Below are 25,921 nucleotides of genomic sequence, written 5' to 3' on the forward strand. Positions count from 1 at the left end.
ATGGGTTTTTTTTTTTTTTTTTTTTTTTTTTTTTTTTTTTTGAGTTAATGCAGAACCTCTGTGCGAGGGCACACTCTCCTCCACTCACTCCACGGCTGTACGGCTGTGCCAGAAGTGGAGTGGGGGGATACAGCACTGACACAGCCTCTGTCCTGGGCACCAGGACACTCATTAAAAGCAGCCTGTCGGGCTGAAATTCAGCACCTTGTCCTAAATTTCTCTGGGATAAGTCACATTTCCACTTACATGTTCACAATACATGAGTACTACTTCCTCTTGTCTTTTTCCACCAAAACCCTGGACAACACCATGTCAGCCCGCACACACATCCCTTCACCATCCTGCAGGTAACAAAGAGAAAGACTTTCTCGAACACCTCCCAGCACCTCTCGCTGGTATTTATAGTACCTCCCAAGTCTCTTTTTTCTTTCCAAGTGGTTTTTAATTTGGCCAGCATGAGATTCCCATAGAGTTGTCTGCGTCCTAAGTGCTAAATTGCTGGCAGAACATCTTCCATTTTATTAAACAGGTCAGAACAAAGGGAAAGACCCGGGTGGATTGAGGAAAGTGCTGCAGCTTTCATATAGTGTCCACATTAATTTCAGATCCAAAAGGAGGGCGATGGCGAGGGTGGGGGAGGATGCTCCCCACACGGTATTCAGAAAGATTTGGTCTACTTAGAAGCTTCTCTTCTGCAGATTGCTTCCCCTAATGATGTGCTATGTGGCATCCAAAAGCGCTTTCAGCACAACAGATAGCTAAACTGGAAGGAATGATGAGTGCATTAGGCAGAGCTGCTAGGAATATTGGTGCCTGTGAACATCTTAAAATACAAGCCAAAGTACTGGGAAGGTTAAGACATCGCTACAAGGGCTCCAGTACAACAGGGAAATGCTTTCAAATACCTGTAATCTAACAGAAGACGACAACACATGCGATTTAAAAAAACCTGCAAAGGAGCAATGGGCTAAGAAGATCAGATGTGAACTAAGTTTTTTATCTTGATTACTGCACTTCTATAAACGTTGTATTACTCTTGGCATGTTGAGGCCAAATACCCCATTTCTTTCCACAAGTTTACTCCTTACTTTCCAAAACTTATCTTACATTATTTTTTCACAGGGGAGGGAGGGGAAGGGAGAAGATGGCAGTCCGATAGTTTCAGTCAGGTTCCTTTCAGACTCTCATGAAAGAAAGGAGGGGAGAATCTCCAAGTTGGAAAAAAAAAAAAAATCAACTCAGTTGCAAGTGCATGGATAAATATAAATTCAGAAATGACCATTCAAGAAGATGTTTTTACATCTGTGGAGAGGTCAAACTCCAAGCTCAGCCTTATTGCTCTCTGTAATCCAGATTCATCACCAGCTTCCTTTATTCATCTATTCAAAGGCACTTAATTAGCTGAAGGGCTTGTTGCTTTGCCTTCAAATGCTCTCCAGTCCCTCAAAGGCTTTCCTTCGGTATTGTGCTACCATTGCCCTTTGAAATCAAATCTGTTTTTCTTCTCCACAGCATTAGTAAAAGAAAAAAAAATAAATAGTATTTAAAAAACTTTTTCCAGGGAAAAGGGGCGAAGAGAAGAGAAGAGAGGAGAAGAGAAAAGAGAATGAAGGGGAAATACCAGCGGAACTTCATTCAAAGTGGCTTTAAAGAGAAGTTTGACACTTAAAAAGGGATGGGGGTGTGAAACTGCAGATGAAATCTGGCCAGTACTTTTGGACTTATTAATAATACATGATACCATAGTTGTTTTATGTGTTAGGAAGTCTCCTTGTGACATCTCGGAAATCCCAAATAAACCAGGATTTTTCCCTGTACTTACAAGAGGACTGTATGTACTCAGATGCTGTGAGCTGCGTTCTCTGCTTTTCCAAACTCTTTATCACTGTGCATCAGAGCTTATAAACATGAAGTACTGCTGAATCAGAACAGTCTCACCTAACAGTCATGGTGTGCTGACTTTTCATAGGCAGAAATAACTTCACATAACATAGGACACCCAGGAATCAGTCCGTGGTATTACCATTTCTGTTTATATTAATAAAAGCTGTATTTTGTATTCCATTATATTTATTTAACCTTTGACATCTAAGCTCTGGGTCAGTTTGTTCTTTATAACAGTGCATTTCTTCTTCAGTTTTGTTTCTATATTTAGAGAACTCATGCTCAGAAACAAGATTTTTTGTTTAATTTTTTCCCCCTAGTATATTTAATCTAGCTCAGGGGTTTTGGTGTTTCTCTGCAACCTATAATTTACTCTGCCAACTCAGATACTGTATTGCTGTTTTTACCACAGTTAAAGAAACACTGTCAAGCCCTTTTCAAAGGTTTTTTTAGTCTTCAGCATGTTCTTCACTATCTCATATGCAGTCCACACATAGTAAAATATAGCCATTTTTACTGCAAATAATAATATTTTTCTCTCTGGCTCTTCTCCTATCATTTTTCCTCTACCATCATTTTTGGCAATGGAGCCGAAACAAATATACCCTTCACTGACAATCTAGTATACAACTATCTGGATGTCAGCAAGGAGAGCTCTAAGAATAGCACATTTGGTTCCTGCAGCGCAAGTGAAGCTCAGAAATGGACAGTGTGTCCCACCCAAACAATAGCTATTTATTAGCTACATCCCCCCAACAAAACAACCTTTTAAGTTATGTTTTGGTTTTCAACATTTTACACACAGAGCAGTGGGCAATACAGCCCTCCTCCCTGAGGGTCTCAAATTTTAACTCAGGCTAACTTGGGCTTGGAAAAATAACAGCCACCCAAAGGGTTTCTTTTATTCCAGCCTGATTTAAACTGCAAAGATCACCGGCTCATTTTCCTGCCTTCTGGGGAACCCTTTCCATTCGCAAAGACCCATGTCTGTTCTTATATTGGCAGGAGTAAAAGCAAAGCTCTTCTGGAAGTGGTGATGTTGTATCAGCCTTGCTGAAGGCAGAATTGGGCCCAATATATCTGACATGCCAGAATAGGAGATCTGCAAGTACAAACTGTATTTAGATGTGAAAATCAGGGAGATGCCCAACTATTCAACCTGCCTGGGCAAATGCAGCTTTTCACGTGCCCAGAAACAGCCTGTAAAGTCAAGTGGCTAAGCTTAAGCCCAGGAAACAGTGTGTGATAGTTTTGAAGACCGTCTTTGACTCTCTGGCATTTACTACCATCTTTATTTGTGGATTTATGAGTCCAGACCTTTGAGTATAATTTCACTTAGCAAGCATCAGTCCTATACGAGTAAAATGAAAACCTGCACATATCCACAAGAGCAATGTTAGCACCACCAGGCTTTGCAATATTGCAGAATGCAAACTGTCAGTGCCTCAATCAATATCCATCAATGCTCAACAATAAAGACACCGTGCGTCAGATGGGAAAAAATGAGCCCTTATCAGATTTACCAGTTGTCCAGGCAATACAGGATCTGGGATGCAGACTGATTACGCTTAAGGGATATATCACTACAAAAGTGTTAAAGCTGTGAGGTGCCAGTAGTAACCCAGCTTTTGGAATGCAGAGTCTTTGCTTTAATAGACATTAAAACAAGGGCAAAAAGCTCCCTCTGGGTCTATGTCCCAGCCGCTGCTCTCTTCCCCATGTTGCTCTGCCTGCTACAAGGATCAGATTTCATGGTTTCTTGTTCTCCCTCCAACTGGCCACCATCCACATTTTTCTTCTGTACAAAGCTGCACCTCTTGTTCAAAAGAAGAGAGTACTATGCCTTCTTTTTATAAATTTTAGTCACATTTACAAATACACACACAGAGTAAGGGGATGACTTTTAAACACTAAACAACATTGCAAGGAATGCTGTTATTTTTCTTTCAGCAAATTTCTGTGAATGAGGCTAAAAAAGGCAATTTTCCACTGGAAGGTTACTAATTTTTGAAGTTGCAGAAGTTGTCTCCCTTGTCTTCTGAATCTTTAACATTTTGTCGTTTAATGAAACAACTGCTCTATGCCTGAAAAGTCCTATTCATCACCTGCCTCAGGAGACAATTGGCACCGAGATTCTGCAAAGCTCCAGGTATACTGCTGGAAATAAAAACCACAGTCACTGGAGCTACGTCGCTATAAAGGAGTAAAATTGGTACACAGCAGGTTGGGTCCCAGATGTCAGTATCAACGTCTCAATGTAAATAAGAAATCTATTGCAGACAAATAACAGATCTACATACTAGATTCAAAGAAATGTAGCAAGTATCCCAGAATTTTAAGGTTTCCTACCTAGAATATTTTTTCCGTGTCATTGTTCTTTTAATTCAGCACTCAGGATCCATTTTCTTCTATGAGATTTGCAGTAAAGTTATCAAAATCTAACAAAATGTTCCACTCCTGAACATCCACCATTCTTCGGCAGCTCAACAGACTGTAAAACTGAAGCACTGTCATCTGGTGTATAATTATTGTAATAAGTCTTACCTGTAAAACGAGGGAGGCACCATAGGCTTACCTAACTAGTCTGAAAATGTAAAATGCTCATCACCTGTAATCATTGTCTTAACTGTCCTTGATCTTTACTGATAGCCGCCAAATTATAATAACTCTCTGTCTGACGGTGAGAATCAGCTAAAAATGCAGCACAGACAGAGCACTAGGAAAGTTGCTGGAAGAGAGGATTTTGGCCAATTAAAGAGACTCACTGCAGGAACTTTCTCCTTTTTTTTTTTTTGGCTAATCAGTGATGTAGGGGGTTCAGAGATGTAAGACAAAAATGCAAAGCAGGGAAAACTAGGGCACAAGAAACCTCAGGAATCTAACAGGGATGTGGCAATTCCACATACCCAGTGGTGGAACCAGAAAAAAAAATATGCTCAAAGGTTATGGACATACAATGAAAAGTAATCATGTTACTGCAGTTAACAACTTACTAGCCATCATCCAAGATGCAGTAAAACACCATGAATGTATTCTTCACCCACCCTGCCTCCAGAGTAAAACACCTGATTCATGAAGTTGCAGCAACTTACTCACTTTCAATCACATCCATACTCGTAGATCCCAAGCCAGCAAGACCCTCTACTTTGTGTTTAATTTGGGTCCCACTGAACACAAACAAGGTCCTTATGTGCTTCAAGCAACATAATTGCTTCAGGCCTTTGTTGAATTAGAGGCCTTATATTGATAACCCTTTAAAGTGAACTATACACGCGGTATCATTACATGTTACGTATTTGGATAAGCAAATTCAGCAAGTCATCAGTCCTTCCCAGCTGTCTGTTTTAAGCTGCTGTATCAAAGCAAGGGAGTACTGAGTGTGCACAACTTGGAAAAGAGTGAGTTGATCGTAAAGTGCCACAGTGGAAATGTACCTCACTGATTTACCACTAACAAGCTGACATTTAGTAACTATCCCCTTACTTCTCATTGCTATCATAGGAGAAGGTCACACCAAGTCACCTACATTGAAGAAATCCACCTCTGTAAGAACCAGTCACTTAGCAGGGAAGAACAAGGAAACCCAGACTCTGGAGTGTATTCCCCAGCTAAGCACCATGCTCTCAAGCAGATCCTAGCAGAGCTTCAGCCTCTGGTTTGCTGGGTGGGAAGTGTTTCAGTCCTTCACCAGGAGCTGATGGAGCAGCTGTGTGCACAGCTAAGCAGCTGGAAGGATTCTGCTTCCAAAATGTTGGTTCAGCCTAACAAGGTACTTGGGCTTTGGTGGTGAGGTTCAATGCTTCTTGCTGTTCTTCCTAAGAAAAAGACAGCTATTTATTCCTCACACCCAGGCTGCTCTCAGACTGACTGCCCAAGCCCTTCCTTGCTCTGAAGTCCCCGTTCACAGTAAATCTCTCTTATCTGGGGTAGTCGCAGCTAATACTCCGCACTTCTCCTTGAGTCTCAGGGAGAAGGTTGCTGGAGAGAAATCAGGGCTGTGTCTTACTCCTGCCAGCTGCATTTTTGCATTTACCAGCTCGAATGGTATCGCAGATCAACAAAGGGTGGAGAATGGCCCTCAGCCAAAGCAGGGCATTGCTTCTGGCAAACGTTAGTAACAGGTATTTCAAGTCTGCCTCTCTGCTCTTTGGGAGCTGTACTGTTTGACCTGCTGTCCATGAAGGAGTCATATTTTAACTTCACTTCTCACCCCACCTGATCTTTTCTAGTCTAGAAGCATAACACAGAGATGAATTTGTTGAAGGGCACTAAGAAAAAAAAAAGATATTCCCACTAAAAGGATGATGGGAAACATGTTACAGGAACACCTCTACAGCTTACAATATAAGCTAAATAACAATACCAGCTATATATGTAAAAATAATTTATTTTAGTGGTATGAAATGTATTTTGCCTAATAGAACAAAGTTCTCCACTGGGATGGAAGAGACAATGCATAGTGGAATTACAGTACATTTCAACTGAAGAAATAAATAAGGTGGCTCTGATAACACCAGAACATTGTTATTGCCTTGTCCACATATACACTGTGCACACCCCAGAAGTTTAGCAATGTCACATTTGAAACGCAAAGGAGAGTAAAGATAGGGAAATAAATGACTCAGTATTTTCACATAAACGCTAGAAGACAGAAGAGATGTTCTCACCTGTCTGCTTTGAGATGGCAATGTGGCAGGCTGCATGTGTCTCTGCATCCGATGTGGCTGCATCAGCTGTCGGAACTGCTGCTGGAGAAACTGGCTGTTGTTAGCCTGCTGGGACTGCTGCGTGGCCGGAGACTGCTGCTGCTGCTGCTGGAGATAGTGAATGAGAGACTGCTGCCCTTGTCCTGCTGTCAGAGGTGACATCTTTTGAGTAGCTGACTCTGAGGCAAAGTGAGACAGTGGTTTGGTGTTATTGAAAGAAAACTGGTCTTGGCTAACAGGGCTTTCATTCACCAGACCTGGCTGTAAGCTACTGGATGGCTGTTGCATAATTATGTTCATATTTTTGGACTGGTTTGTAGTCATTGATTTAAAAAGCGAGCTCTGCATACTTGTGGGGTTGCTGGTGGGAGTGATGTTAGAGATTAATGTACCTTGAGGACTGAAGGGCTGCTGATGCAGAGCTGGGCTTGACAGCTTTTCTGGCCTGTACGGTGGAGAAGGTCCAGTATTTGTGGAGGCCATGCTGGCAACCAAGTTGTTCTGTGGACTTTTAATGTTGTTGGCTGGTAAGCTGGCTGCTGTCAGGGTGGGCAGCATAGAGCTCTGTGGGCTGAAGGGCTGCTGGTTCAGAGCTGGACTGGAGAGCTTCTCAGACCCATAAGGAGGAGAGGGGCCGTTGGATGGCGTACTGCTGGAAGTCATGCTTGAAAGCAGGGAGTTTTGAGGACTCTGAATGTTGTTTCCTGGTAAATTATTAGCAGGCATGCCAGACACCATAACATTTTGAGGACTGAAAGGTTGATGGTGTGGGGATGATCCTGCCCTGTAAGGTGGAGAGAGACCAGGAGGAGACATAGTCGGCCAGCTGGGAGCCTGTACTTGTTGCTTAGTAGTAGACACCTGCTTGCTAGCTGCCAGCTGCTTTAGCTGCTGAGCGTGCCAGTTGGAGCCAGGTATGTTGGGTAAGGGTACCGGAAGCATCGGTGGCTGGTTCTTGCTCTGAGCTGCTGCAGAGATGGGCGATGCAGCAGGTTTGTTTGAGGGAGGAACTTGGAAGTTAGTTCCAGCGGATGATGGTCTCATCTGAGGAGATCCTCCACTGGTTGGATTGCAGCCCGGAGAAAAGTCTTTGTTAGCAATATGGTTCTCCAAGTGGGAAGTCTGTGGGGAGGACTTTGGAGTGGTACTTATGCTTGGTTGAGAATGATTCAGCCCAACCGGCTCTTCAGCCTTGCTGCACAAAATCTTCTCCAGATCCAGGTCATTGGGAGAAGGATCAGGCATTTTCGTCAGCTCTTCCAATAGATCTTGCAGCTCTTGGTCCACTGACTGTAAGCTGTTTCCTTTCTCATCATAGTGGACGATGTTATTGTTTTGCCCTCCTATTGACCCTTTCTGATTTATTTCCGTGTTGGGTGGCACTGAAAACGGGGAAGCAATGCCACCGCCATTCATGTGATTGTTTTCCAGGAGCACAGAATGACCTGCGACTCCCAGGGAAGAAGCACTGTGAGTGGTGGAGAATGGAGAACTTTGCATTTCTGGACACGCCACGTTGGGATTGGCACCTTGGCCCATGGCAAGGTTTACGTCATCAAGACAAAGTCTTTTACTGTCGTTTGGGAAAATGACATCAGGCACGCCACTGGAGGCAGGAGAGCTATCATCTTCCAGTTTTCTTTTAATGGATCCCTGTAACTGTGAAAATAAAAAAGGAAGAAGAAAGGATCCGTTATTGACCTTATTCTAACATGCTCTGAAGCTCCATACTGTAACACTGCGTTGGAGATAAAGAAAATTAAATCATACAATTAAAAAACCAATCATGTGAGAAAAATTCAATCAGGATTTAAGTGGGTGCAACTTCACTGAAATCCAAAGAGTTATAGTCAGACAAAGGCTAAATCTCACATGTTGACCTTAAAGGAGCTGTTAAATCTACAAAATACTGTCTGTCATGTGAACTGTAATAGAAGTTTTTAAAATAGTTTCTGGTACCATTTCAATTAAGACATTATACTCCCTGCATAACAAACATGCCAGCATTTTTAATGGTAATATTTTTTAGGTCTAAATGGCAGATCTGACTGAAACCCTGGACTGAATTTAGTGACCTTCTGCCAGTGACTCGGATTAAAGTCAGACCTGAGACAACTAAATTGTTTTACATTCTTTATAGGCAGAACATCTGAAATAACCGGCATACTTTCTAAACAAACCAAACCAGAACAAATTCCCAACTATCTATCTAAACAGACTTTCAAACTTCCTAATCACAGATGTTTCAGATTTCAGAAACAGTAAATAACAGTTAAACCTCTTAAGTTTTGTTTATTCTTCTAAGTCTAAGGCAGTATGGGCTTTGTTCTTTTGAAGGATTGCAACTCATTCATAAAATGGAAGTGTTTTCAAAATACAATTATATACATTTCTTGATCTACAAGAAATGGTAGAGTTGTAAATCCATAAATCTTAGGGAAAAAAACCTGCCTTCTCCATACAAAGAAAGTGAAAGTGAAAACAATGCTTCTAATACTAATTCAGCGTGATATGGCAATCTCTTCCAAATATAATCATTTGTGGCTTTCAATTTTAACAAGCATGACCTATATGTCATAGGATTAATCAGACATTAACACTGCTGCTTCAAGTTAAGGGAAATACACGTTATGTCCTTGTTTATCAATAGAGGGAGGCAGCATTTAGAAAAGTATCTCATCAGCAATGGGAAAACCATAGAAAGTCACTGTTCATCTAAGCTGGCTCACAGTAAAGCCTCTCCCAGCTCTGGTCTACAATTGCAAGTGCTGCCAGTCATCTGGTACCAGGAAAAAAATTCACATCTAATAACAGCTCACATCACCAGAAAGGCCCACCACCTAACCCCAGCGTAACGAGATCCACTCTAGGGCTGAGGTGGGTATGATTAACTTCTAAATTTTACACTAATTATTAAGCACATCACAGTTTTGCCTAAGAGTCACTATGCAACGGCCACCAACTTCGGTGCTCTCGGACAACAGTGTGGCAGGACTGTCACAATAGCGCATGCAGAGGCTGCAGGGCACAAGGTGGGCACATCTCGTGTGGCTCCTTCTGCAATGTCAACATGAAGGTCACTGTGCAAACGGCCAATATCCACCCCTAAATTCAGCCTGTCTTCAGGCAATTGACCGCAGACGTGCATCATTCTGACCTGGGAACATGGGAGAGCCACCCGGTGGCTCATTCAAGTGCTCTCTCATCACTTGTTTCTAAATTGGTGGGCAGAGAGAAGATTGCAGATTTGTGCCTACAGTTGCTTAGGCTATAGATGGAGTTTAGGATTAGTATTGGACATTGCCATGCTAGTATCCAGTTTACACAGACATTTGGAGAGTGAGAGGATACAAGTCAATTGTACATGATCACCATGGCAGATGGAAAAGCAGGTCTGCATACGATGGAGAGTTGCTGATCAACTTTTAGGAGGAGTTCACCTACCCTCCATCAACAGACAAACTAGTTTTGAACGGCATTGTGGCAAAGAGACCTTTTCACATGGATGTTTTCCCCTTACCCTCTAAGAGTTGTCCCTTACTAGAGCAATCAGTGCTTCTCTCCTGTGACCTCCAGTTGCATTGCTTTAACATGGGTTGCACCCAAAAACCACCGGCAAGCGAGAACTGACGCTGAACGGGGAGAGTTGCTTCCAGTGCACCATTCACTGGTTACCTGACAGGCTCTTCGGTCAGCAGTGCTACGCCTGGTTTGAATCGTTGCTCTGCAAGAGACTGCCTTGACAGCACAGCCAGGAGACAGCTGAAGCATCAGCAATTTGATTATTCCTCTGGGCTGATGAGGCCAAAATTTGCTTAGCTTTAGTAAATGGAACAAGGCCTAAATCTCCCAAGTGTTGGTCTAATGATGGATGAAATTGTTTTCCTTCATGTTCTTGGCTAAAACTAAGCCAGAGTTGCATGTTTCAACAGATGTTGCCCTGTGTAGGCTGAAACATGTTGGTAGAGCATAACTACATATATTTAAACCCAGACATGTATAGAGAATCTTTACAGGGGCTTCACACATCCAAAATAAACAGAGTGTGTTCCCAAGTCGCACCCTGGGAACCTTCAGGCAGGAAGCGGTGGGGGATCTCCCACACTTGGCCAGCTGACATGCTGGCATGCATGTCCTTGCCAGTGCTTCTTTTGCCATAGGACATTCCTATGCTCTGAGTTATTGGGGAAAAATTTGGGCTTTCTAAAAAACTATTTTGCAAAGTATTTAACTGTTGCACTGGGGAATAAATGTGATGGGAAAACAAAACTGCATTTCCCCAAGAATAATATGAGATATAAACAGATAAAATAAGGCCATAGCTTTCAGATGGCATGGGCATTCCAAAACTGGGACAAGATTTTTAAATAGGATGCTGTTGCTTAGCCCTTGTGAGAAGCCTGGCTGTAAGAGAGGCAGTTAAATTAGCTGAGTGTCATGTTCTCTTGAAAAGCAAGACTCCTGTTTCCCAGGTGAGTATTTGCACAAGGACCATAACATCTGGAAGACCAATTTCCCCCAATGCAGGCACGTATAACTCCAGACAATTTAGTAGCATGGCTTTTGCTTAAGATAGATTTGACTACAGCCCCAAATTTGACAGAAAGATACCGTCCTTAAAGCAACTAAACAAATGACAGAGTAATTTTGGTTAGAAGGGACGCCTGGGTATCATCAGCCCTCTGCTTCAAGCACATCACAAATGAAAAAAATAGATGACAGTATTTCACCAGGTATTAAGTATGAAGTATCAGCTACATACAGAAATCCCTTCTTGGGCTGGACGGGCTAGCTGCGAGGTTTGTTTCAGTATTGCCCACTGAAATACAGGTGGTTGTTACTCCCATCCAGCACGCTACGTGCTGGTGCCGTCTGTGAGGAGCCAGCATTGCTCCCCCAGCTCCCAGCGACTGCTCTCCATGCACGGGTCACTGTGGGAGCCTTGACCAGGGCAGGGGACAGTAATGTCATATTAGGGGGACACTGGCTGGCTCGGACACGCAAACAACGATGGTGACAGGAGATCATCACCAAGGCACTACAACTTCTAGGACCAGGAGCTCCTGACCTAACTAATTCAAGAAGCTGCTTGTTGCACATCGTTTATCCAGTACTCAGACATCTCAGGACCATCTCTTTAAAGCCTATCTATCCTTTTCTAGACTCTTCCCTTACTAAAAAAATTTTTACTGCCCATTTCCTTCATCAGGCCATGGATTCCCCAGGAAGGAGTTGATTTATTCTAACTCTTTCTCCTCTTCTGTGAGAGAGCTTATGCTATCTGTAAAAATCAACAGAAACGAGAAGAGCACCAAAATATGTTCTTCCCCTTTCTCTGATGATTAGTATATTGGGCAGCTCTGTTTCAAACTGAATACCTGAGCAGTGAATAGAAATATTTTAGAAACATGTAACACACACACACACACACACTCTTAAGCTGGCTGTAGGCTGTCCATAGCTAAGTATGGGAAAGCGTCATGCATATCTGCAAGTAAGGACGAAGCAGGCAGGCAACAACGGGGCTCTTGCGACCTTGTCAAAATTCATTAAAATTCATTAAAATGCATTAGCATGCACAAGCTAATTTCTGTTTGGGAATACCTAGGAAACAAAGGCAGGCCCTCCCATTCAGGGAATATCTGATTATGAGTTCTCCATTATCTCAGGTTTGCTTTTAGAAGTGAGAGTGCCACGACCCCAGCACTACTATCCTTTCCAAACCAACAGGCTGTCTTTCTGGGAAAGACCCAGGTTACAAAGGAGTAGTGCTGCTAGCTCGCAATTTCAGTATAACAAGAATAAATAATAATAATTTCCTCTGCTCTGTCCAAGGAAGCTATACAGCTTAGTTACAAACATCTAATTTGTCACACGCTACCTCTTCGCACAGAACCGATTCCCAATGTGTGGGCAGAGCACTCCGCAGGCTTCTCTTCTGTGAGGAAGAAAAGGCAGATTCGGCAAACTGGCCCTCGGCTGCACCCTCTCCTAGGCTGAGCTCTCTGAAGTTGCACACTCGGGTGACTTTTGGTGTCAGGCACTTTCAGGAGGTGGTGCTGGCCTTGAGTAACTTACTATTTCTCAACGAAGGGAGAAAGGAAGACTAGAAGTGGCAAAAACTGAAGCGGAGAGATCAAATTGTTAATAAATATACACTGCAGCGGTTCCATTGGGTTTTAATAACCAACCAAATGGGCACCTCTGGACTGGCTCCCTTCCTTGCTGTCACTCAGCCTTCTTCCTTTCTTTAATACACCCGTTGTCCTCAGTTGCCACTCCAGCTCTCCACGTGAGCCAGGCTGCCCCGTGGCCCCGCTCCAGCCCCTGTTAATTCTCCACCCATTGCTTGCTCCTTTGCCTGCACAGTATCTGGGGGGAAAAAGCCACTGCCACCCGCTCCGAGAGGCTCATTTCTCCAGCCTTGCCACGATCTCCCTTCCGCCAGAAATAAGTCAAATCTAACCAGAGATTCCTATTTAGGTCAGTGTAATGCAGAAATGAGAGAGAGGAAAAACGTTAGGCGAGGTACTTCTGTGCCTCTTCCTGGCTCCTGTAGCCTGTCAGAGATTCAAGCCTTGATTTACGTCAACCACAGGGTGCTGATTATTGATCTGCAACCACCCCACCCCACTCACTGCCACTGAGAGATCCAACCTACAGCAGTGATTCCCACACCTACACAGCTTCTTCGAGCGAGAACCAAGCCCGATAGGATGCTGCCATTTTGTATGTCCGTAGGGTCTGCGCCGCGTTCTCCTTCAGCGACTAGTCCACCTTCCCCTGTCTCCGGCACCATCATTGCTGGAGACTCTCTTGATTTAATAGCATGAAATCTATCGATCCATGACTGGAATATCCAGAACAGGAGTCAGATAACCTGCTTTCACCAGGAATCTCAAGACACTCGTAACTCTTGGGAAATCCAAGGTGTTGGCTTTTCTGTTTGTTTGATTGAAGAAAAGAGAGAAATGATGGTAAAAGGACATGGGACAGGTGGGGAAAATTTCAGCGTCACCACAGATACTGGGATTTGCTACTGTTGTGGCAGCTTTGCATAAAGCCTTTCAGAGCAAGACACTGGTGCCCCCGAAACCTGAGGAATCCAGGTCACCAACAGGCTGCTAAGATCTGGCATATCTGAATTATTTTGACAAGGAGAGCATGTTTAATTTTTGGTGGAAGGGCTGAGCACCACAGCAGCCCGAGATGAGAAGTCGTCTTTTTTTCACTATTTTTTTTAAGGTATATTGCAAACTGTTTTCTCCCTCTGCAAAGTATAAAACCCGAGTCTAAGGTTTGCTCAACTGAGCTGACCACAGAATCTATCACGCTCTGTCTCTTTCAAACACTAGACACTGCCAAAACTGGAAGTATGTATTTGCCAGAGGCAAACTGTTCGCAGCATTCAGCGATCAAGACTTCAGTCTCTGTGGCTTCAACAAGCTTCAGCGAGAGCTATCTGCCCATCAGCCCAAAATGTTTCTATCTGTTCTGACAAAAACAGTCATGTAATGAGAAAATGAAACTGGCAATTTTCCATATAAAACAAGAAAACTTCACAAATTCTTCCCCTGTGCCTTAAATAAGCAATTTGGAAAGGCTTGTGCTCTCTATCCCTCATTTATCCACACTCTAGATAGATTTTAATGTCCTACTAATCTTTGAGGACAGTTCATTGAAAAAGAGGTGAGAATTTAACTGTGTGTGTTTGAAGGCTGGAAAGCGGATCTGAAATAACACTGCCTTTTAAATGGCAGCAGTTACTTGCAGCTCTGCTTGAACTACCAGACATGCTGCTTTTGGTAGCAGGCTGGCTTGCACATGAGCAACAAAACCCAAATGCTCATGGGCAAAGATCCCATTTAACTACAGCAGAACCTGGCACTGCATTAAGTGCATTTAGCACATCTGCAGCTTTCCATTTGTGCATGCTGGCTGCAGTTTGGTAACAGACACTCACCTTATATATCTGAATCCAAGAAAAAATGCCTCCTGCTGACCAGTGAGTAGCCAAAGCAGTCCATGACTACGAGGAACATAAACTATGGTTTATCAAAGTTACATCTCAGGCTACAAGGAGAACTCAAGGAGGCTCAAGGAATTAAAACTACCATTCGCTTTCTCCACACTAAGATTAAACAGAAGCTAAAATCACATTCCTCCTACTCCTTTAGGCAGTGTGACCCTTCTGATTTCAAGCAATTTCAGCATGGATGGACATAAAGTTGTCATTTCGCATTGTCAGGAAAGAGATCACATTGTGATTCCAAGCTACCAGAGACATGTTTCACTGTGCTTAAAAATAGCAATACCCCAACTCCTCAGCTAAGGAGTCAAGTCTGCTTTGGGGTCTGTTAGGTATTTGTAGGCTGGAAAGGTGGCAGACCCATTTGCAATGAGGTGTGGTAGTGGAGAAAGCATTACAAATAGGGAAAATTCACAGGGTGGATTTCCTTCTATTCATCACGCTCACAGAAATAGGCAACTGGAAGGGAGGATGTAGGAAGAGGAACCGGGGATGCAAGTGGTCACTTTAACCATGAAAGGACATTGGCTATTAGCTAGCTTGGATGCATTGTGTGGATTATTTTTACCTGCAACTACAGCTTCTCCCAACTTAAAATTTACAGTGGCAATATGAAATTTGTCATCTTTAAAACAAGTATATTAACATAGATTGGAAGTTGCTACTTAGGCTATGCACATGTAAAACACCTCCTAAACACCGCTGCTACATTTGTAGAATTTGATCTCCCATCAGTACAACAAACATCAGTTGACCTGATGGGACTGTGCTGTGATCCTCTGTCCCATTACTGTCACCACTCATTGTGATCTTCTCCAGTTATTACCCCAGTAAATCAGGAACCTCAAGCTGTGTTAAAAGAGAAAGAAAAAACCAAGGTGTGTGTGCTTTCCCTTAATAAAGGTGGCAATGCTCCCTGTTGTGAGTGCAAAAATATAGGAACTAACAGGGCAGTTGCTCCCATGCCTGTATGCGTCACCTGGATCTGGGCTGACAGACACATGTCGTGTACATCGCCAGAGCCCACGACAAGAGGCTTTGCTTGTTTGCACTGTCACTCCAGAGCTACAATCAATTCCCCTTCCCTGTTACATTGCTGTAGTACAACAGGTCTCTTGTTTGCCTGTTGAACATATATGAACTTTTAAATAGTAACTGCCAACCTGGCACTTTCTTTCATCTGTGTTGCCTTCTTCCTCAGGTCACCATGCAACATAGGAAGTAATCCTGGCTGCAAATACTCAGAACTGCACCGTTTAGCTGGTAAGCACAAAAATCCAAAACATCATGACTATACAAAACCGGAAAGATGTGATCTTACAATAATCTTAAACCACAGAAACTAACAGGAAGTTCAACCTGGACTACCAAGAGCCCAAGGTATTAACGTTTTTTCTAAATCTTAACCAAAAATTAAAGGGAAGGAAATACTACAAATTTGATTTTGTCATACCGATTTGTGTGAATGCAGTTACGTTCATAATGACAGAAATACATGTGATCTATATCCTGCTTTGAACTGCAACATCTTACAGGGTACATAGCAGCAAGTTTGTGAACAAGGTTTTTCTAATTACCCTTGTGTAAAATTACAGGCAACATCACTAATGTCTGCGTGAAGATCATGGAATCACAGAATGGTTTGGGTTGGAAGGGACCTTCAAGATCATCTGGTTCCAACCCCCCTGCCATGGGTAGGGACACCTTCCGCCAGACCAGGTTGCTCAAAGCCCCATCCAACCTGGCTTTGACTATCAACATAGGATCAGTTCCAAGAAGAAAAAAAAACATAGCCAAGAATATACCTATTTTGCCAACCTACACAAGCCAGCCACATGCAAGAGACCAAATAACATTCACTGTAAAGAAAAGAAAAAAACAAAAAAAACCCTAACCAGTAGGTTTGCTACTTTTCAGGTCAGACAGAATTACGAATCTCATTTAGAAGGCACCAACAGAGATCTGCCCTATCAAAACAAATGTTCAGAGCCTTCCAATCTTGTCTTTCCTTAGCCATTCATCTGCTTTCAGTATTAACGGCACTGTTAAAATGGAACTTTTTCCAGGAGAAAAATTGCTGTTGACAAATGGATCTGGAGGAACAGGACTACTGCGTGCTCCTGTGTTGTACTGCTAGCAGGAGATCTCTGTACAGATGCCTCTTAATTAGTCATCTGAAGACTTACAGCAATCACGTCACGCATATTGTTTGGCTGTAACTTCCACGTTCCATTTAATGACAAGTGTTATTAACTAGACAGCTGAAGACAGAACAAGTTTTCTGCCTCTCGGTTTTTAAGCTGTAGTACAAGAGCATTTCTTTCATATCTGGCTGTAAATCAAGATCAATCTTAGACTCAACGCCTTTCCATCAGTATTACCTCATCTTACCTCAGTTTTAATACCAGCAGTATTGTTTTATATCTTTTTTTATAGTCCATTAATTTCAAAGTCCTATGGAACACTTTGCAGTAATTTTGTAGACTACATTAATTTCTCACGGCGATAGCGAGGCTGGAGAATTGCAGATCCTCTCCACTGAGCAAAAAGTGATGTTTTTGCTACTTGGGTCTACTGGGATTTGAAAGATACTTTTCTTTCTTCTTTTTCAGCCCCTAACACTGGCACAGTTATGCAATGACCCCAAGTTAACAGGAGCTAAGTATAAGAAACAGGCTGTATATGTTCCTGAATTATGAGGCAGGTTTACCATTTACTAGATAACTAGATAAAACCCAGTCTGACACTTCTTTTCTGCTACATATTGCATTATTTTTTAAAATCCCAGAAGACTTGCTCATGCAGTTTTATCAAACTACAGGTTCCATTTTGTCAAAAGGTATGGTTGGGGAATTAACAGCCTGGAGGCAAAACCTTCAATTAGGTCAAACCTGGGGCCAAAAAGCTCTCAAATTCTCAGAACAATAAGAAACAATGGGATTTCAGACTGGAAAAAAAAAAAGGCATTTTTGTTTCAACCGTTGAATTACTCGCACTTACTCCCCCCCCAAAATATTAGCTCCAACCTCACCTGTGTGGCTGCACCTGAACACTAACTCCGTGCAGCCTTATGTCTGACTGCTGAGCTGCCTTCTGCTTACTTGTCGTATTGGAAAGCAATGCTTTATGGCATCCAGAGCTCTTCTCTAGGCTTGGCAGGGGACAAAACATTTAAATGAGCAGTTTGAAGTCCCTCCTAAGCGGTATCAGAAACTGAAGCACAACTCTAAGAAGGATGGAACAAACAGGCAAGGAAATGTCCTGAACAGCTCCTCTCCTACACATTCATCCTGGGCCTTTGTTAGCCTCCTGGATGTTCCTCTACCTTTCAAAAAATGAAACAATAAACAGGATATTGATTAATACAGAACCATAAAAACAAGCCTCACTTAGAGTAGAAAGATGGTAAGTCTAGTGAGTCTCTCACTGAACGTGGGTGTAGAGAGAAGTCTTTATACAGCCAGAAGCAGAAATGTTTTGCAGAGCAGAAGAGTCTGGTAGTGAGTATTTCATTTGTTTCTGACTACTTCATTTTATCCTACCACTTTCATCTTTACCTACACAGCAACTCCACTATTCTCAGTGTGCATTAACTGCAATAGGAACATGGTTCATTGGCAACATGTTATTTGTAGGTTTCCTTCCTCCTGGACCAGCGAGATGACGGGACCAGCATCCAGCTCTGGCTCCTACAACACACGCTCTTTCAACAGTATCTGTTACTTACCCAGGGACCTTTAAAGGGATTCTGCAAAACAATTGTACTAAAAGCCCAAAACCAAACACAGACCATCACCCCATCCCTGAAGCCCTCATCCTGTATAAAGTCATTGAAATCCTGGCCTCAATGAAATAAATATTTTGGGACACTGACTTCAGCAGGCATGGGATTTCACTCTTTGCTCCTTCATTATTATTAACTGAAGGAGTGAATTGAAAATACACAGGATTTGTAGAAAGTCTCTCCAGCAGAAAACGCAATGCTTAAAAGTTACTCGTTTTTTAACCAGAGAAGCTGTTGACTTGCTATAGATACCAGCTCCTCTCTGTCCTAGAAGCAATGTTAATCACACATTCATCACTGCAAATTGACAACATAAACGCTGACTTGTGCAAACAATGTTAGAGAAAATGGTGTTCTTGCTGCAGAAGTGAATTACACAGCCTTTCAAGCTTTCTACACTTCTCAGTTTTATGTAAGCTCTAATTTCTAAGCCTTTGTTCTGCCTTTAAAGGTCACACAGTTGAAAGCTATGAAGCATAGCATGTGTTCTCACTGATATTAAAATACTGTTTACTAAATCATGCATATAAATGTAAAGAAGAAACTGTTTGCAACCTACTGCGTTAATAAGAGATGATTTATCAGACAACACAGTTCCAAGTATCAACATGTGGAATGTAAAAATCCGATCTTAATCATGCGACATGATTTTTTTTGTTGTTTTTTGAAGTAAAGTCTCCACGTTGCCATGCAATCACACTGACTTCTGATGACACTGTGTTTGACTGATTAAACTCTTAATCTTGCCAATGCTTAACTTCAGGAATACAAGCGGTCTTTTTAGATTCGAGCATGTGATTGCACATTTGCAAGATCAGGGTTTCATTTGCATATTCAAATTGCAAAACTGCATCTTCCCTTTGTCTGTGTAAGGCCAACTATAGCACTCCAAATGCTAAACAATCACCGTAGAGTTGGACAGTATTTTTAGCATCTCTATGGTGCACTTCTATCTTTAGCTGCTGTGTTCACAAACAATCCCACAGGACACTGCATAGCTAACATAGCTCGGGCTCTTCACCACATTCAACTTTTCTCCCAAAACATGGCGAAAGCAGACGGTACAACACGCCAGTTCAGGACCTGCCAAAGTTTCCTTAGATGCATTGTCCTGAGCAAAGCAGAACTATATCAAACCACTAAAACATTAAAACATTAGAGCATTCTGCTCTGGCGTGGCGAAGGAGCTTGCCGTGACTTCCTCCGGGGAAAATACAGCTCTACACTCGGAGTTTGCACTGTGCAGATAAATCAAGGAGGACAGTGAAGGATTTCTGCATGTTTCCTAGCAGGATGTGCCCATGGGTTCATGGCAAATTTCTGGTCAAAGCTTAACACTGCAAGAGAAGTTAATAATTGAACTTGCCAAATCATCACAATTTCTAAATTCAACTGCGTCTTGTTTTTACAAAGAGGCATATTAAACCAGTGAGCCATTTTATTAGACTCATGCTCATGTAACAAAAACATGTGTTAGCTCTTGAGTGCCAAGTATCATCCTGGAGGGTTACCAATCCCTGTTACAGATTTTGTAGCCAGACTGCAGTTATCTGTCATAACAGAGAAGGTAGTTTTGAATACACAGAATGAAGCACGCTGCTCGGTTTGGGAATACTTTACGTGGTCCTGGTCTCTTTGTAAAACTCTAGGAAGGAGATGTACTGCGGGGGGGGAGAACTTGAAACTTACTGCTGACTGTAGTGGGACTATCTGTCTCGCCAAAGCCTCCTGGACAGCTGGGGCATGGCCCCAAGCTTGCTCTTTCCTTCCCTAGAGGAACCTTGAAAATGGCTCCAGCAACACCAGTTCCAACAGGCAGCTATAGCAGCTGGGTCAAGTCTGAGTGCATAGGAAACATTTTTAGAATTATCTGTATGAGGCGTTTCAAAACTACAGGTTTACCACAAAGACAGGAAAAACTCATTATAGGAATGGAAGTATTAATCAGACGACTGACCTTTGAAGCTTTGAATCTGAAATGCTTTCCACACCAAGCTGGAGCTGCATATGGAGGCAATAGTCTCCGATATCTTGATTTACAGAGGAAGGACTGATGGAATGCCATATATATTTCATTAATGGAGAAGGGACTTATGTAAAGGAACTATTCTTTTCATTAAGTGCCTTAGCTGAGGTTTGTAGGCGAGCCTAGACACTTGGCTCCAATTTAATTTCAAGGGGACAAGATAACCTGAAAACCTTTAGAAAACCTTGGACCTTGTGAGTGCTTCACAAATGGGCTCTTCATTTCCCCATTTACACTCATCTTCTCTCACATTACTACATGCTATCAAACACTCTGTTCTTAAAATTCTTTAAATGATAATGGGGCTTTCCACACAAACTGTGTTCATTAGCTTCCCCTACCCTACCAACAGGTACAACCGTATGTCTGGGAGGTGTGAGAACTGAGGAAACAGCATCAGGGCTAGGAGAGCGTCCCTTGGCTCTGCAGCGGCACCAGAGCAAGGCTGAGACGCACAGGAGGCAGGCAGTGGCCAGGCAGCAGATCGTACGGTGCACTACATCTACAATACTCATTTGCAGTTGTTCTTTTTTTTTTTTTCTTGGTCAGAGTTATTTTTTCCTTTTAAGCATAGCACGTGTTCAATCAAGAATATCACAGTTATCCATTTGAAGTGTTCACATTATGTAACATCAGCACCAGGTTAAGGAGAAAAGAAAAAAAACTGCAGGTACTTTTGTTTTTTCTTAGCCCTTTCTTACAGGACTTAATTTTTAAATGAGTAGAGGCTTCCCCTCCACCCAGGATGCAAGGTTGACATCCTGGCGTATGGTCCTCATCCTACTAAGGGCTCCTCAACTGAAAACCGTGGGTTGCAAGACTTGGCCTTTACTAAGAAACAATGATATTACAGGAAAACTCACTGCATAATGCTGAACATCAACAGTAAATTACCATTCCATTTTCTAATACAGACATGATGTTTGGAGTTGAGCAAACACATTCTTGAAAGGTCAGAACACTTAAACTGTATGTACCTAGTTTAGGATGAAAAGAACTGTTGTTGCCTTTTAGTTATGACATTTCAGTTTACCCACAAGAATTACACTACTTCCCCTAAAAGTTTTCAAGCCCAAGAACTTGCTTTTCTCTCAGTGTTGGAAAACAAAGGTAAAACTCTTTTTCTGTATTAACTTATCACAGCCATCACTGAATCCAGTGATTTGTCAAGAATACAGCCGTTCCTCCCCAAAGGGATTCAGCCACCATCAGACGCGCGTGGAGGTTCACCTTGTCTGCCCTCAAGGAGAAGGGGCTGGAGGAACCCAACTTGCGCGGAGAGCAGCCGATCGCAAGTGGCTGGCCAGGGGAGCCACCTGCGATCGTTTACACCAAACTTTGCAAACCTGAAAGAACTATGAAATCTTCTAAAATACAGAGCTGGAGGGTGGGTAGCTCTTCATTTTTTCTGAAAGAATGGGAGGAACTTCCTCTTTCAGTTACAGTTACACGGTCTAGTGAGGATATAACTGCTGTAACGATCAGGAAACGACTGTCATGTCCGGATGGCACTACGGAGCATTACTGGGGAGATGCAAGGATCTTGCGAACTGGGAACAAAAGTTTGGATTTGCTGGAAGTGCTCTGATCTGTCACTAAACATAGTGTTGTGTCCACCTTCAAGTTTCAGGGTGTTAAGGGAATTGAAGGAGCACCAGTTTAATCCTAGCCCAAAGAGGTGAAGTTCACATCATTTCAACAGAGCTGCTTGAGATCACTTCATCACTTTAGATCGTATTCCTTCCTTGGGGCTCAGACATCCCAAAGCGAAGGCTGGACTGAGCTAGCTCTGGGACTAATTAGTGCAGGAGAGCACTGTGTCAATGCGACCCACCGCGCTGGGCCACACTGGGACCTCAGCAGGACATTGCATGCGTTGTGCCCAGGTAGTCTCAGCAATCTCAAGCTGAATTGCACCGAGAGAAGGTCCCCCTAGCTTATTCAGTGCTGGTGAACAGGGACGTCTGAGGCATGGTAAGATGACTGTCCTCTGTAAGAAATGACAGCCCCTCAGGTAGAAGTTGCTGAACTCCAGTTGAGAAGTACTGACTGACTGCAAATGCAATGGAGATTGAAACAGGTTAGCCACTAAAAAGTAGCTGAGGGTAATCATTTTATTTCATATTGGCACAGAGGCTGTCAGGTACTGCTTTGTAGAAGGAAACACAACTTCTTCAAATGGACTAACTTGAGCACTTCCAAGTGCTTACGAGAGCTGCAACCCCTCACCGCCATCCTTACACTATGCAAAGCTCCTGCTAGCTGAGCTTTGGTCCTTGACAGTATTTCCAGCACACATCGTAAGCATCGCTATGCATTTCACAAGTCTCCCATTCCCAAATTCCTAACGGATAGCCAACTTCTCTTCTGAACCAGATTTTCAGTAGAGTCGCTCCTAATGCCCACCAGCATCATTGGTACCACACCGTGGGGTGGCACGTAGCCAGCGCAGTACACCTCATCCCACCGCTGTGGTTACTTCGGCAGAAGAGAACTCCAGTTCTTCAAAACAAACCTATTTCCTACTGAAGTTGCTTGCGAGGACTGCAAAGAAACTGTACCTGGTTTCCTGTGCTTCAGTCACTAGATTTGCCAGACATGATATAGGAAATGGGCAGGAAACGTCAACCTTATGCACCACAGCAATTCTTCCCCTTCTCTCCATGCCACATCTGAGCAGCACACCAAGACCTGACCTTGCACTTTTTAGTGCAGCCTTTCTTATACAAACATTTGAGTCAGATCTGGAGACAAAACCAAATAAAAAGCCAAACACATTGCTTAATTTATTTTTTTTTGAAATGAAAAAGGCTGACACCCTGTTTCATACCTATTTGTACTCAAATCTAAAACAAACTGCACATTTTTAATGGCATGAATTTTGTAAGATTAACAAAAATTTAAAAACTCAACCTATTTTTTACTCCTTCTGATACCAGTGTAAAGAATGTTAAAGAACTGATATTCCTGGAGCTCTGTACAGATGTGAGAGGTGCTGTTGCACAAAAAAGGTGTACTGTGATTAAGCACATGAGTTAGGAGGTTTCAACTGTTACAATTCTACTTCTCCCTCATCTTAATTTTGCTTCCATTAAAAAAATCCACGGCAGAAAATCAATGAAGACCTAGTCTTTCACCTTGCTTCTTTGCACAATCATTTGGACAACGGATGTAAAATAGTACTTTTCCAACCTGGCAGCATTTTATATTCACTTTATCCAGGTGTAAATGACAGCATAAGGACTAAGGAAGTAGAATCAGATACAGCATATATTTCTCTACTAAACCTACCCCTCTTTTCCTCTTAAACACCTTAAGTTGAAACACAATTTTCCTCTTTTATTTCCCCATTCATTATATATGAATGGGGAAAGAAAAATGTCAAGTGTATCTTTAAAGGAAAAATGCACTACAGTTTATCAGTCCTTCAATAAAAAAAAAATAAATCTCCTTCCTGGATTAGTCCTTTATACAATAGTTGTCTCACCTTTTTGTAGTTTTTATGTACTGCTAAGAAAACATGCCTTATTATATCATTGGAGAATCTACAGGTCCTAATTGATCATCCAGTATCTGCTAGATCATGCCATTTGTACTGCTCATCATTTCTGAAAAATCAAGTCTGTATTATATTTGGTCGTGACCCAAGAATTAACTCATGATACTGAACCTAATTTGAAGTACTTAGTGTACACACCAAGACATCAAAAATAACACATGGGAGAAAGGGGGTAAATATTGGGGTAGACCTTTGATGTAAGGAAGTTTCTTCCTCAGCAGCACACTGCATGTTCCCTTACATGGCATTTCCTGATTTTTGCAAGACAAATCTGTTCTGTAACAAGACAGACACTAAGTCAGAAGTGTCAATATGAGTAACTCCCTGAAAATAAACTTTGCTCATTTACGATACAGCGTTTCTAATGTGGGATATGAAACTGAACTGCGGGGAAGGAGTTTATTGAGTTGCCTGCAAGTGAGCAAAGCACAAGGCTTGATTCCTCGGCCCACCGAAGAAAATGTGACTCCCTGCAAGAACTGCAGCGCAAGCCGATCAGACGCCGTGTCACCATGTTTGTTCACCAAGCAGTTGTGCAAGAAGAGATTTTGCTCATCGATAAGTACCTCCCGCTTCCAGGGCGGCACGAGTGCCCCCACACCCGGCACAACGGGGCCCTGCTGGGAAGGAGCCTCTCGCAGCTCTTGCACAATGACCCTGAAAACCACCAGCTCATCAGGACTGCCCATTTAATTATGCCAAAACGGAGCTGCAACGGGATTCCTAGACAGCTCTCACATTGCCACGGTCTGGATCTCTCATTGCCACATATTTAGTTTTGGGTTTCTGAAAGAGGTTGAACTTTTTTTTCCCCCTAAAATGTGTAGAAGCTCATAGACTGAATGGGAGGGAAGGAGAGTTAACCTCAAGTACGTTTCCTTTACATACTAATGGTTTGTGCTTAACTCAAAGGGTAATCCAAGAACAAGAAGGAATTTTTGTTACCCCTTAAAAATGTGTTTATGTTTATCTCCATAGGAGAAAGCGGCAGCAGCCTTCAACAGCACATAATGCGTTCCTGGCTTCTGAAGCACACAGCTGTCGAACAACTAAATACTTTTAATAGAAACCTGGTCCATTAATGAACTGAACCATCAAATAGTCACGCGAGAACAGCAAACAACCCCAGGAAGAGCTGCTGTCTTTTCATGCTGAACAAAAAGCTATTTACAGTAAGAGAAATACTGCAACCTCTAATGCTGCTTTGCCTCCCTCTCCAACACATCTGCACACAACTTTCCCTTGGTTCCTGATACAAATTTAAAGCAGCAAAACTTGCCTTTTTTTTCTATGCTTACTTGTTCCTGGGTGCTCCTTTGTGCAGATGTCCTCCCAGGACCCATTTTGCCACATTCCAGTGCCAACTGCAGATCTCATCGGGTCCAGGCTCTCCACCGCCTCACACATCAAACACATTTCTGTTTGGCTATCTCAGTGCTTGTCAGTAATAATTTTTAACGTAAAAGCAGAACTTGGATTTTCCTCTCTGAAATCTGTCGTTGAGATATTGTATATTCAGAATAATCTCTATTCTGTTTTTTAACCAGACCTAAGCTGCTGAAACAACTGGAAAAAAAAAGCTGATTTCAGTGGGCGTTTCTCTGCGTATCTACTCACAGTTAGCTCTTTTGAGAATGAAATGATCGCCACATCTTTTATAACGATACCAGCGCTTATTCTTGCCTTCCGCATACCTGTGCATATAAAGAGATTTTATTGTTTCTGCACTCACCATATTTGACTTGTTTCAAACCCCACGTACAATACAAATATCTGCACTACACAGAAAAGAAAGTATGTGTCTAACACAAACATTTATAATTCCAAAGCCTTAGACAACAATCAAGATAAACCTAGCATCAACTGCAGGGCAAGCTGTGCTGTGCAATTCAAAGGGGGCCCTGAAGGTGCAATTTGCATTTAATGTTTTTGC

General features: G+C 42.5%; 1 protein-coding gene across 1 annotated transcript; it reads right to left on the reverse strand.

The window, feature by feature from the left end:
* Nucleotides 1-6,551: 6,551 nt before the first annotated feature.
* Nucleotides 6,552-24,677, reverse strand: LOC104167185 (mastermind-like domain-containing protein 1; the record flags this gene model as incomplete). The annotated part of the gene is made up of 3 exons (XM_009707369.1): nt 24,441-24,677; nt 6,983-8,249; nt 6,552-6,769 (listed from the first exon to the last, which is right to left on the reverse strand). Coding segments are annotated over exons 1-3 (1,722 nt in total), but the record flags the coding sequence as incomplete, so codon positions are not given.
* Nucleotides 24,678-25,921: the final 1,244 nt, after the last annotated feature.

This window comes from Cariama cristata, unplaced genomic scaffold, assembly GCF_000690535.1.
Source record: "Cariama cristata isolate BGI_N322 unplaced genomic scaffold, ASM69053v1 scaffold2469, whole genome shotgun sequence".
Lineage (NCBI taxonomy): Eukaryota > Metazoa > Chordata > Aves > Cariamiformes > Cariamidae > Cariama > Cariama cristata.